This window comes from Pseudophryne corroboree, chromosome 11 (assembly GCF_028390025.1).
Source record: "Pseudophryne corroboree isolate aPseCor3 chromosome 11, aPseCor3.hap2, whole genome shotgun sequence".
NCBI lineage: Eukaryota > Metazoa > Chordata > Amphibia > Anura > Myobatrachidae > Pseudophryne > Pseudophryne corroboree.
Window position 1 is genome coordinate 324680048 of NC_086454.1, and position 12573 is coordinate 324692620.

A 12573-nucleotide genomic window follows, 5' to 3' on the forward strand; every position below is an offset into this window, starting at 1 on the left:
CACACCGTATTGCTCCGTATTCACATTACACCGCACAGAAGTGCACTTTATACACGTTATACCACACAATAGTGCAACACAGCAGTAGCGCCCCTTATACATATAATGATTCTACACAGTAATGCCCATACACATTCTACCACACATCAGTAATGCCCTTATACATATAATGCCACAAAGTAGTTCCCCTTACACATTATGCCACACATTATTACCCCCCTTCCCCCACCAACCCCTCTGCATGCAGATATTGAAGCCTGGCTGCAGGGAGTCAGTGCAGTGGCTGTGCATGCACAGCAGCCCTCCTCCAGTGACCATTTTTGTTACTGCCCGCTGCTAACACTATCTCTGGCTCCCACTGCTGCCGGCTGTATGAACTGCCACCCGATCGGAGCTGAGCGCAAAGCTTGAATTGCGGTAGGGCAGCCAGAGCAGGAGCCCCGCAAACCACCGCCAGCCGGTTCTGGTCCCGCCAATGCTCAGCTGGCCCTAGGTTTGAAATACATGCCCCTAGGCATTTACCTAGTTGACCTATGCATGGGGCTGGCTCTAAACAGGAGTAATCCTTCAGCACTGCAGTGTAATGTTTGCATTGATAAATATATACGTATATATATATATTTATAGATAGATATTTTCTGTGCTGAACATTATCGGCTTGGTAAATCAGTAGTACAGGCTACTGTAAACTGGGAATGGGTTATATAATCCAACATAGCAGCATTGTGCTATTCGTCAGCAAGCTGCAGCAGTTTGCAAATTCCTCTTTGTTTTCCATCTAGAACACTTTGTAATCAAACAGAATGAGGCGGCCAAGTAGTGCTCAGCGCCAAAGAGGAAGGAGACTCTCACAAGCCTGCCCTGTAAGACATCACATTGGATTAGGTCTCAGCAACAGCCGGAACGTCTTCCAGAATGGCGCGTTGGGGGAGCGGCAGGACTCTACTGCTGAAAGCCATCATTAGCGTCTTAAAGTAGTCACTATGCACCCAGCACCCTCACGACACCCTATAGATTCACTGGCAGGGCTGATGATGCCATAGGCTAGGTGTGGGGAATAACTAACACTTCATACTATATTTCCCATTTAAATGCATAAAATGAAACCCTGGCCAATATCATTGCAAGATTCCAGATACATGAGATACATGTGTATTTTATAAAGATTTACACCAGTACTGCTCTTCAGTGTTCATTGCTACTAGCTGGGAGCTGCCAAGTTGATTCCTCTCAGAAATGGGCGGGGTTATGCTGTACATACTGAAGGGTTGTTTCAGAGGTGGATTTAGACCTCATGGGGCCCTAAGCAAGATACAGATTTGGGGCCCCCTCCCTCAAACAATTTCTAGCACTATATTTTCCCTCCTGATTTATGCCTCTTACATTACTTGTTGTTTTTCCACCTTTATTACAGTATATTACTTTCCCCCTTCACTGATTGCACCATGTCTACTCACTGACTGCATTTTATAATACCCATTTATTACCCTCTTCAGTCAGTGTGACTGTATTGATTATATATCAGTGCCCCACTGATTGTAGAAGGCAGGCCCGCATCGTCAATACACAGCAGTACATAAAATAGAGTATAATGGCATATTAATATATATCATCAGTCAGTGTAGGTCTTGGTCCACTGCAAATGCCCCCATACAGTCATGTCAGCGGGCCCTCCTGGGACACACAGGGCCCTAAGCAGCCGCCTTGGTTGCCTTGTGGTAAATCCTCCTCTGGGTTGCCCTGATTGGCTGTTTCTTGTGATTGACAGACTGACATATGGCAGTGCATTCTGAGCAACCTAGAAAGGTTTTTGTAATTAAACGGAGCAGTCTGCTATTCAAAGAAAAACAACATTGTTCATAGAGGGCGTGCTACGTGCCAGTATAAATGGAATCTTGCATGCACTCTGCACTGGATGTACTGTAAAATGCCTCAGCTCAATGTTGCCCCACAGACACCTGATCACACATGCTGCTATTACATAACAGGATAACTACTTACGTCCGCATAAATGTTTGTGCCAATCACCGGTGCCCAGTGCCGCGGCTCACTCTTGCAGTGACTGGGACAGTAGAACCTGGAAGAGGATGTGTATTAGAGATTGTTCTGCAACCTGCCAATCCTGCTGCTTTCCAATGTATGACATACAACCTAGGCACGCTGAGATACGTGGCTGCACTGTGCCATTATGTAAGGGGAGCAGTGAAGCCAATTGCTGATACCTCCTTATAGAGAGACAGGATAATGCAGATGCTACCTATTCTATTCGCATGTGGCTGAGACGAGAAGGGACACATTTGCTAAGAGGAACAGCGGAGTGGTAGAGTCAGGGCAGTAATCAGCAAACTTATTTGTTTCACTAATGATTCTCTCTGTGTTCTCTGGGGGTCATTCCGAGTTGATCGCTCACTAGCTACTTTTAGCAGCCGTGAAAACGCATAGTCGCCGCCCACGGGGGGAAATATTTTCGCTTTGCAAGTGTGCGAACGCGTGTGCAGCCAAGCGGGACGAAAAAGTTTTTTGCAGTTTCTGAGTAGCTCTGGACTTACTCAGCCGCTGCGATCACTTCAGTCTGTCCGGTCCCGGAATTGACGTCAAACACCCGCCCTGAAAACGCCTGGACACGCCTGCGTTTTTCCAAACACTCCCTGAAAACGGTCAGTTGACACCCATAAACGCCCTTTTCCTGTCAATCTCCTTGCGATAGGCTGTGTGAATGGATTCTTCGTTAAATCCATCGCCCAGCAACTATTTGCTTTGTACCCGTACGACGAGCCTGCGCATTGCGGTGCATACGCATGCGCAGTAGTAACCTGTCCTCTGCGCTGTGAAAAACGTCAACGAGCGATCAACTCGGAATGACCCCCATTGCCCCTTAATTATCATAAGAAAAATGGACTGTACCAAGGCATGTAGCTCCTAAATACTGCAATGAGTGCTGCCCCAGTACTCAATCCAAAATCTGTTTGTACGCTTTAAATTGCCCCTCCCCTCCCCCCTGACCCCCCATTCTAAGGAATATTAGTTATCTATTTAAAGTAGATAATCAGTTAATTTTTAAATCATTATCTTTCCTTCTGCTGCTGTAAATACACAATATGTAAATGGTCACCAAATCGACAGTATCTAGGTCGAAAATGTTTAGGTCGACCACTATAGGTCAACAGTCACTAGGTCGACAGGGTTGGAAGGTCGACAGAGTTTCTAGGTCATCATGTTCTAGGTCGACATGACAAAAGGCTGACATGAGGGGTGTTTTTTTTTATTATTTTAGTTTTTTGTACCTTTTCATACTTTACAATCCACGCGGACTACAATTGGGAACGGTAATCTGTGCCGAGTGCTGCGGTAACGGAGCGAGGCACCTTGCCCAAAGCATGGCGAGTCATGCGAGGGGACACGGTGCACTAATTGGGGTTCCCCGTCACTGTACGGAGAAAACTACACCAAAAAAAGTGAAAAAACTCATGTCGACCTAGTACACGTCGGCCTAGAGTCCCTGTCAATCTCGAAACCATGTCACCTACTTACTGTAGACTAATAGTGGTCGACCTAGACACGGTCGACCTAAGTCTTGTCTATCTAACATACCACACCCGTTGCAAAGTACTCTTATTATCCTTTCATATAGATTCCAGGTAAAATCTTCAGCTCACAAGTATGTAGGTTAGAAGGCAGCAGACTCATCCATGATCCAGTCAATGAGGACAGTGTACAGAATGTAAATGCACGTGGGTAGTGGAAGGTATAACTCGCACCTTCTGTCGTACTTACCTGGGGCAGTGCTTAACTGGCTTTTCAAATGGACAGATCTCGGCCACCGTTGAGTAACAGTCTATTGTCTGCACTGATAGAGAGGACAAGAGTGAAGAATATAATGCATATGATCCAAGCTTATAGCAAAATTATGCTATGTGCCACAAAAAAAGACACACAAGTCAAATATAACTGTAAGCAGTGTGTGTGTGTGTGTGTGTGTGTGTGTGTGTGTGTGTGTGTGTGTGTGTGTGTGTGTGTGTGTGTGTGTGTGTAGATAGATAGATAGATAGACCACCATTATGCAGATTTATCAGGTGTTGATCTGTGCTGGGCTGTTGTACATAGGAGAATAGAGGTAACCGATCACCAAATATGGTCACTTACCTGAAACTTTGGAGACTTTGAATGAATTTGCTGGTTTATATTTGCTGTAGAGACAAAAATAAATGACGTCATGGAGGAAATGCGGATTATTGGTGTCCCGGAGCCCGGATAGTGTAATATTTTACCTTAATGACTCTACGCCATTCCTAGTAGATTTGATGAAGAATTTCAGCCTCCCATTCCGTGTTATATCCACCAGACCTCCGCTGTTATCAATGACTCCATAGTGAATGGCTGCTCGACATAAGCTGGACATCTAGTAGAACCCAAACATAAACTTTAACCATCATACACACCATACATATTTTCTGGTTTCCCATAATTCCCAAATAGAAGGACATAGACAGTTATATGCTAAGTCCATAAATGCCTACTTTAGAATCTATTTCTAGGTGCCACCTAAAACCAAACATTCTAGAAACCAGAATTGTGGATTACTGATTTTCCTGTATCAAAACCAGGACTATTCCAGGGTACATTGGGGATGATGGAAACTGGCATGGGATGCTACAAATTGCAGTGGTCAACATCAAGAATGAAAGAGAGTTTTCAAAATGGCCGAATTCTGGCCCAGTATGTAAAATGGCGGCATTCTATGACCGTTACCCTGGTGACTTTGCATCCTGATCACACTACACAGCAGCCCTATGCTTTAGAAGACAGCATTTTGCGCAAGGTACTTACACTGTCGTAAAACAGGGTTCCGAACACTTTGCCCTTTTTATTTGCACAGCCGGGAGGACAGTGATACCTGACAGGAAAAGACAATGTTTATACCAGTAGATGGAAACATTTACCGATCATAGCACAATTCTCTACTTATGAAAGGAACCAGCCCCATACGTTTATCCCTCTTGACGCATAGGGATGCCTAACTTGCTCTAATTTAACAGCCACTAATATACAAAATATAGAGGCTTAGTGAATGGGTTTGAGACGAGGAGGCCCCGATAAAAGATGGCTGCCCGCGCTTGGTATATAGAACAGGTCTACCACCAGTGAGTACTTTTAAGTAACTGGCATCCTGCCCCCAAAGCCTAAAGAGAGCACTTTCCACATGTAGAACCAGAAGCCATGTGTTATCTCAAGGACCTGAGCGTTCAAGTATATTCTGTTTATTTTACCATCCAAGCGTTGAAATCTGCTGAATGTATAAAATATATTTCCTAGCACAGTCCATGCATTGTGCCGGCACTGCTATACGTTGCCGTGACTCAGTGTTGCTGGCTGATGAGTAACCGTTGTCCGCTTGGCATGACTCTGCTATGTTGTGTGACTATGGTAACCCTAGATACTATATCTCCAACTGTTTATCTGCTCTGCGTCCAATACAAATGAGAGCTGCTTCCTGTGGGTAATAAATGGACACGTCTCTGAGATAACCAGTGACGGTTCGTTTATAAACCCTCATTATTTACTGTCAGCACATTTTGCTCATGGCCCAAGATCTATCCCCTGTGGATTAGCAGCCAGCGGGAGAATGTTTAGACTGTAATTCCAGCAGCTCTGCTTGGAATGCCATCATAGTATGCACACACAGGCATTTGCCCATGGCATGCCAGGATAAGGGGGTACAACATTTGACTATACAAATACAGATCGCTGAAGAGCCCCAGTATCATAGGAATAGGAAGGAGGTCATACAAATTGCCGAATTAAAGGGAGCCATTTCCAAGCTGAAGATACTTAGAACCTACATGCAGTAGGCATCTTTTGTGGATGAATGACTTAATGGGAATTCAGACTATCAATGCACTAGACCTTAGAGTCAGGCACTAGCCACGGCACTTGGGGTCTAATTCAGACCTGAACGCTAGCAAGCGATTTTTGCACTGCTGCGATCAGATAGTCGCCGCCTACAGGGGGAGGGTGTTTTAGCTGTGCAAGTGTGCAAACGCATGAGTAGCAGAGCTGTACAAACAGATTTTGTGCAGTCTCTGCGCAGCCCAGGACTTACTCAGTCGCTGCGAGCACATCATCCTGTCCGGGACCGGAAATGACGTCAGGAACCCTCTCTGCAAACGCATGGACACGCCTGCGTTTTCCCAACCCCTCCCTGAAAACGGTCAGTTGCCACCCAGAAACGCCTTCTTCCTGTCAATCTCCTTGCGATCGCCCGTGCAAACGGATCCGTCGCACAAACCCATCGCTGAACTGCGATCCGCTTAGTACCCGTGCGATGCGCTTGCGCATTGTGGTGCATACGCATGCGCAGTTCAGACCTGATCGCAGGCTGTGAGAAAATGCAGCCTAGCGATCAGTTCTGAATTATCCCCTTGGAGGGAAACCTTGCTGTGAAAATGCTCCTGGGATGAATCATTACACAATATCTGTAACCCATATTATTATAAGCAGGACTCATACATGCAAATTAACAATTATAAACCACCGTTTGAAACTGTGAGCAAACTTAGTAATTAGCAATGCTAAATGTACTAAATAACGTTATTACATACAGTTTGTCAATGAAATAATCAATTATTAGACTTTTTTGTTTGCCACGGGTGTGTATTGATAGACGACCTTTTCACTGTCGCTCTATCAATTGGTCGACATTAAATAGGTCACCTTCCACAGCCTATCCCTCTCATAACCGTCTCCTTCTATAGCCTAACCCTCCCGCTAGTGCCTAACCCTAATCCTAACCTGAAAAACCATGTGTCGAACATTTGAATGTTGATCTTTTAAACCTAAGTCACTGTTGACCTTGTTGACCTATTAACTGTTAACCATCTGGTGTTGACCTGTTGACTGACGTTCTTGCATGTGGATACTGTTTGCTACAGCATCAGTAAAATCTAGTAGTGTTTCTTGGCCCTGGTATCATGTACATTCATTTCAGTGTATCTTTATGTTCATGGATCATATTAAATAGGGGTTTATATTGAACCTATTAGAGTACAAACAGAGCAGCCAACGTTGTTAAAGAGAACCTGCTAGTGTGAAATAACACTGTTACCACTAATACGTACACAGAAGCCACACACAGGAAATTATTATTGAACAAAGTATTGACACCTGCGAGAATCTGTGCAAATAAAGAATCCTTTTCTGATGAAGCGATGACTAGCGAAACGCGTCAAGCCTGATCATTGTTTTGTAGTTGAGAATCCCGTATTGTTAATCATACACAGTAACTGAATTTATATAAGAAATGGTTCACATCTGGAACACTGGGAATTTCTCAACTGTTCTGTGTTTAATAAAACGATTTTGAAAACTTTCCAACGCTGAAGCCATTTATTGGATACAACCAATAAAAGGAGAATTATTATCTCTGTAATAACTGCTCCATTTTTTATTGCTACATGTATGTATAATAAATCAAATACATAAAGTAACCCCTCGTCCCCTTCCTCTATATGAAATATCCATGTCCAAGCCTCGTAGTCATAGATCTTCTCACTCTTTGCTGGTCTTCTCCCATCTCCAAGCTTCCCTGACATACATATAAACGCAGAGGAACCATAGGAGAAAAACACAGGACATATAATGCTTGCCAATATCGTTTATCTTCTCCTCCCTTCGGGGCACATAAGAGCTCCATTTACTAACGGGATCCGGTCTGAAGATCGACAGTGTCTAGGTCGACAATGTTTAGGTCGACCACTATAGGTCGACATGGATGGAAGGTCGACAGGGTTTCTAGGTCGACATGTGCTAGGTCGACAGGTCTAAAGGTCGACATGAGTTTTTCACTTTTTTTTTTCTTTTTTTGAATTTTTTCATACTTAACGATCCACGTGGACTACGATTGGAACGGTAAAGTGTGCCGAGCGAAGCGGTAGCGGAGCAAAGGCACCATGCCTGAAGCATGGCGAGCGAAGCGAGCCATGCGAGGGGACGCGGTGCACTAATTTGAGATCCCGGTCACTCTACGAAGAAAACGACACCAAAAAAATAATAATCCTCATGTCGACCTTTAGACCTGTCGACCTAGCACATGTCGACCTTTAGACCTGTCGACCTAGTGACTGTCGACCTATAGTGGTCGACCTAAACATTGTCGACCTAGACACTGTCGATTTGATGAACCACACCCTTACTAATACATGTACAGATGGCTCCACAGTTATCTTGGCTAGTTTGCTGCGCCTAGGCACAACATGGTTTATTAACATAAACTCTTCATCTATTGTTCTCAGCTGCAATACAATACAGAGAACAAGACAGCAGGGGATTAAGTCCGACTGCCCAGTCTCAATTAATCCTATTAAAGGTAAAGATAAACATGGACCCATCTGTATATCGCACAAGGCTCTTCGTAATTATACCCAATGACTGTGTTCTCTGGGGCTGAAAGATACGCTTAGACTGGGTAATTGCTATATATAGTAGTTATAGAGTAGGGTACCTGTTGCAGGTGGATCCTTTGCATTTGTCTCTCATCTTTGTCTCACATTTCATTACTTGAGCTGGGAAAGGAAAACGAGGCATGAGGTGAGTGAATGAGGTTAGACCTAGTGGACTGCGCAGTTGTGTTGTTGTGTTGTCCTACACTGGATCTTTTGTATTGTTGCATAGGGTTTCTTTATCCTAGGACTAAGCACCCAATGTATAAAATATGAATGTGTTGGAAACTTAAATCTGTATTTGTTGATTGTAAACAAAATGTTTAAAGTGCTGATATCACCTACACACAGTGCAGGCAGCAATATGCCTATACATTCACTAGTGGGCACTGACATCACTAAATGCAACGTATCTAGTCACTAGGAACCAGTGACATCACAGAGAGTGCAGCCTATCCAGTCACTAGTGGGTAGTGACATCACTAAGTACAGCCTATCCAGTCACTAGGAGCCAGTGACATCACAGAGAGTGCAGCCTATCCAGTCACTAGTGGGTAGTGACATCACTAAGTACAGCCTATCCAGTCACTAGGAGCCAGTGACATCACAGAGAGTGCAGCCTATCCAGTCACTAGTGGGTAGTGACATCACTAAGTACAGCCTATCTAGTCACTAGGAACCAGTGACATCACAGAGAGTGTAGACTATCCAGTCACAAGTGGGCAGTAGCATCACTAAGTAAAGCCTATCCAGTCACTAGGAGCCAGTGACATCACAGAGAGTGCAGCCTATCCATTCACTAGTGGGCGCTGACATCACTAAGTGCAACCTATCTAGTCACTAGGAACCAGTGACATCACAGAGAGGGCAGCCTATCTAGTCACTAGGAACCAGTGACATCACATAGAGTGCAGCCTACTCAATCACTAGTGGGCAGTGACATCACGAAGTGCAGCCTATCTACTCACTAGGAACAGGTGACATCACTAAGTGCAGCCTATCCAGTCACTAATAGCCAGTGACACTGGGATCAGGTTAGTACATTGCAGACTGTACAGTATATTATAATGTGTTTTCTTACTCATTAGGTCAGTTGTAGGTTGCACAGTTTTTGGCACTACTTTTGGCTTGTTGACCTTTTCATGTACCCAAATAAGTGTTTCTTCGTTGGCCCGAGGAGATTCAATTTCATTTGTTTCGTCTGTCTCCACCGTTCCAGCGCGTTTGTCACCTGCATGGAGAGAGCAGGACACTGTATACAGTACACTCTGCGGGACGCACCCCAGACCTCAACACCCAGACTTTATACTACCTTTACTCTATTGCAGTTGTTGGTAATCTCGCTCAGAGCTCGGCAACCAGAACATGCAGCATAATTACACAAAAGACAGAACATGCTGTCTGGAGAAAATTACTCTTTTTTTATTGGCCATGGGTCTAATGTAGTTGGAAACAAGGGAATTAAAAATTGTTCTCTTTGAACGTAGGGTCTTCAAAAATGAATACGGCGTCTCTACTAAGAAGTAACGTTATCCAGCTCCGGTCAAAAAGTTACTTTCTGAATTTGTTCTGGAATATGAAATTTATTTTTCTAATTTTTTTTATTTCACTAGAAGAATTTTAGGGGAAGATGTATAAACAGATTCTAGCCATCACATATTAGTATGTACATTATATATTACACATATACAGGTAAGTACATTCTATAGAGCAACAGCTAGAAGCCAATCTCCAACTAGGTGATACCTCTGTGCCAGCACTCAGACAAGTGTCTTATAAGCCTCACAGTTACTTTACTGCGCCCCATAAACCGCGATGCATACTTTGGCAAAGAATGGCCGATGAGGTCTCCTTAATGGAAATTGCATAAGGAAGCAGAACGTGAAACGTACACGTAATCCGCCAATGATGAAAGGCCGAGTCTGGACGCAGATCTCAATTTTTCTTAAAATAATAGAAAGATTTAGCGTTTCATCATAGAACTTCAATAAAAGCTTTTAATATTTGGTTGCTGGGCAGCCATCTATGCCAGGCTGAGCTCCACAGCTCGTCTCCTGGCCCGCTGGTACAGAAGGATGGAATAGGTTTCCTAACTGCAGTAACAGCTTTTACAGCTGATTAAACACGTTCCCCAAACTTTTTATTACAGCGTTTCAGGGAAATGAGAATTAAAGTTGAGCAGTCTTCGGAACAGCCCCTTGAGAAGTGTTCCAGCTCTGGGTGGAAGAGTATCTTATGGTATATTACTCACAGCTCAGGCTTCTTAGGAGTGTGTGAAGGGAATGGCCTTCACCACTTTCACCTGTACAGCTGCACTGGATGATGCCGGATATTACGCAAAGGAATGGCGGAGCTGGCTTACTACCATGTCACTGACACACTGCTCGTTTTAAGGCGTAAATATTTAAATGTATTTACTCTATTAAACATGCTGCAAAACAAAGAAAGTATTGGTATGTTAGTCACACGTAGAAGGAACTCATGAGAAGCATGATGGTACATGTTAGTCACAAGTGGACGAAAGTGACAATTCAGGAGAAGCATGGTGGTACATGTTAGTCAAACATGGTAGAAGAGCCAATACAGGAGAAGCATGGTGGTAAGTAAGTCACACGTGGAATGAAGAGCCAACATACGAGAAGCATGGTGGTACATTAGTCATAAGTGGAGGAAAGAGACAATTCAGGAGAAGCATGGTGGTACATGTTAGTCAAAAGTGGAGGAAAGAGACAATTCAGGAGAAGCATGGTGGTACGTTAGTCATAAGTGGAGGAAAGAGACAATTCTGGAGAAGCATGGTGGTACATGTTAGTCATAAGTGGAGGAAAGAGACAATTCAGGAGAAGCATGGTGGTACGTTAGTCATAAGTGGAGGAAAGAGACAATTCTGGAGAAGCATGGTGGTACATGTTAGTCATAAGTGGAGGAAAGAGACAATTACGTGGTACGTAAGTCACAATTAGAAGGAAGAGCCAACACACAAAAAGCATAGTGGTACATGTTAGTCACACGTAGAAGGAAGAGCCAACACACGAGAAGCATGGTGGTACATGTTAGTCACAAGTGGAAGAAAGAGACAATTCAGGAGAAGCATGGTGGTACATATTAGTCACACATGGAAGAAGAGTCAATACAGGAGAAGCATGGTGGTACGTAAGTCACACGTGGAAGGAAGAGCCAACATACGATAAGCATGGTGGTACATGTTAGTCACAAGAGGAAGGAAGAACCAACAGGAGAAGTATGGTGGTACATCTTAGTCACACGTTGAAGAAGAGTCAATTCAGGAGAAGCATGGTGGTGCATGTTAGTCACATGTGGAAGAAGAGTCAATACAGAAAAATCTTGGTGGTAGGTTAGTCACACGTGGAAGGAAGAGCCAACACACGAGAAGCATGGCGGTACATGTTAGTCACACATGGAGAAAAGAGCCCACACAGAGGAATTATAGGGGTACATGTTAGTCACATGTGGAGAGTAGAGCCCACACAGATGATGGCAGCACACGGCGTGATGGCATTGAAGAACTAGGGTCACAGGGTTATATTCAGTCTGTGAAGAAGGGAGAGGGCCACACTAGGAGCTGCATCTTATTGGCTGGCCCCGGCACTAACATTACACACTCCCTCTTTTGTAAATCCCTGTGCGGCAGTTGCAGCAGCCATTGTGAGGTACAACCGTAATATGAGCAGTGTCCCATGGGACGGCCTCCCATAGGACTCTGGCCTAGATAGGAGACCTGCTTTGTGAAAAGGGCAGAGATTGTATGATCCGCAGGCCCCAGGCCTCGCACTGGATGGAAGGTGAAATTACCTTTGTAGCAGAGATTATTCTTGCAGTTGCCTCCATAGCTGGGTGGGCACTCTGAGCAGGGTCTTCCATTCTTATAAGGAGCTTCGCCAATCCAGTTCCCCCTGAAACAAAACAAGAGAGGAAGAGTGTCAGGATCACACATCGGCTATAGATGTCCTGTGTGCTGCTGGCAACTCAGACGTAGGTAGGCTATGAATGCCCCTACTGTGTGCGTGTGATGACAGATTGTGGGCATGATGCTAGTGACCTGTGCCTCGCCTCCATGAATGAATAGTAAGATGCTTTGAAGCACAGAGAGAGAGAAAACCCAGCACATTAAACACGA

General features: G+C 44.3%; 1 protein-coding gene across 4 annotated transcripts in view; it reads right to left on the bottom strand.

Moving 5' to 3' along the window:
* CRISPLD2 (cysteine rich secretory protein LCCL domain containing 2) overlaps positions 1-12573 on the bottom strand; it is a 92966-nt gene that overhangs the window by 13663 nt on the left and 66730 nt on the right. For all 4 annotated transcript variants that reach the window (XM_063945696.1, XM_063945698.1, XM_063945699.1 and 1 more), the window contains exons 6-13: positions 12249-12349; positions 9517-9666; positions 8498-8558; positions 4828-4894; positions 4269-4399; positions 4144-4187; positions 3775-3847; positions 2002-2077 (exon numbers count right to left, since the gene is read on the bottom strand). In XM_063945696.1, coding sequence (XP_063801766.1) covers positions 2002-2077; positions 3775-3847; positions 4144-4187; positions 4269-4399; positions 4828-4894; positions 8498-8558; positions 9517-9666; positions 12249-12349 — 703 coding nt within the window. The remainder of the gene's footprint in view (positions 1-2001; positions 2078-3774; positions 3848-4143; positions 4188-4268; positions 4400-4827; positions 4895-8497; positions 8559-9516; positions 9667-12248; positions 12350-12573) is intronic.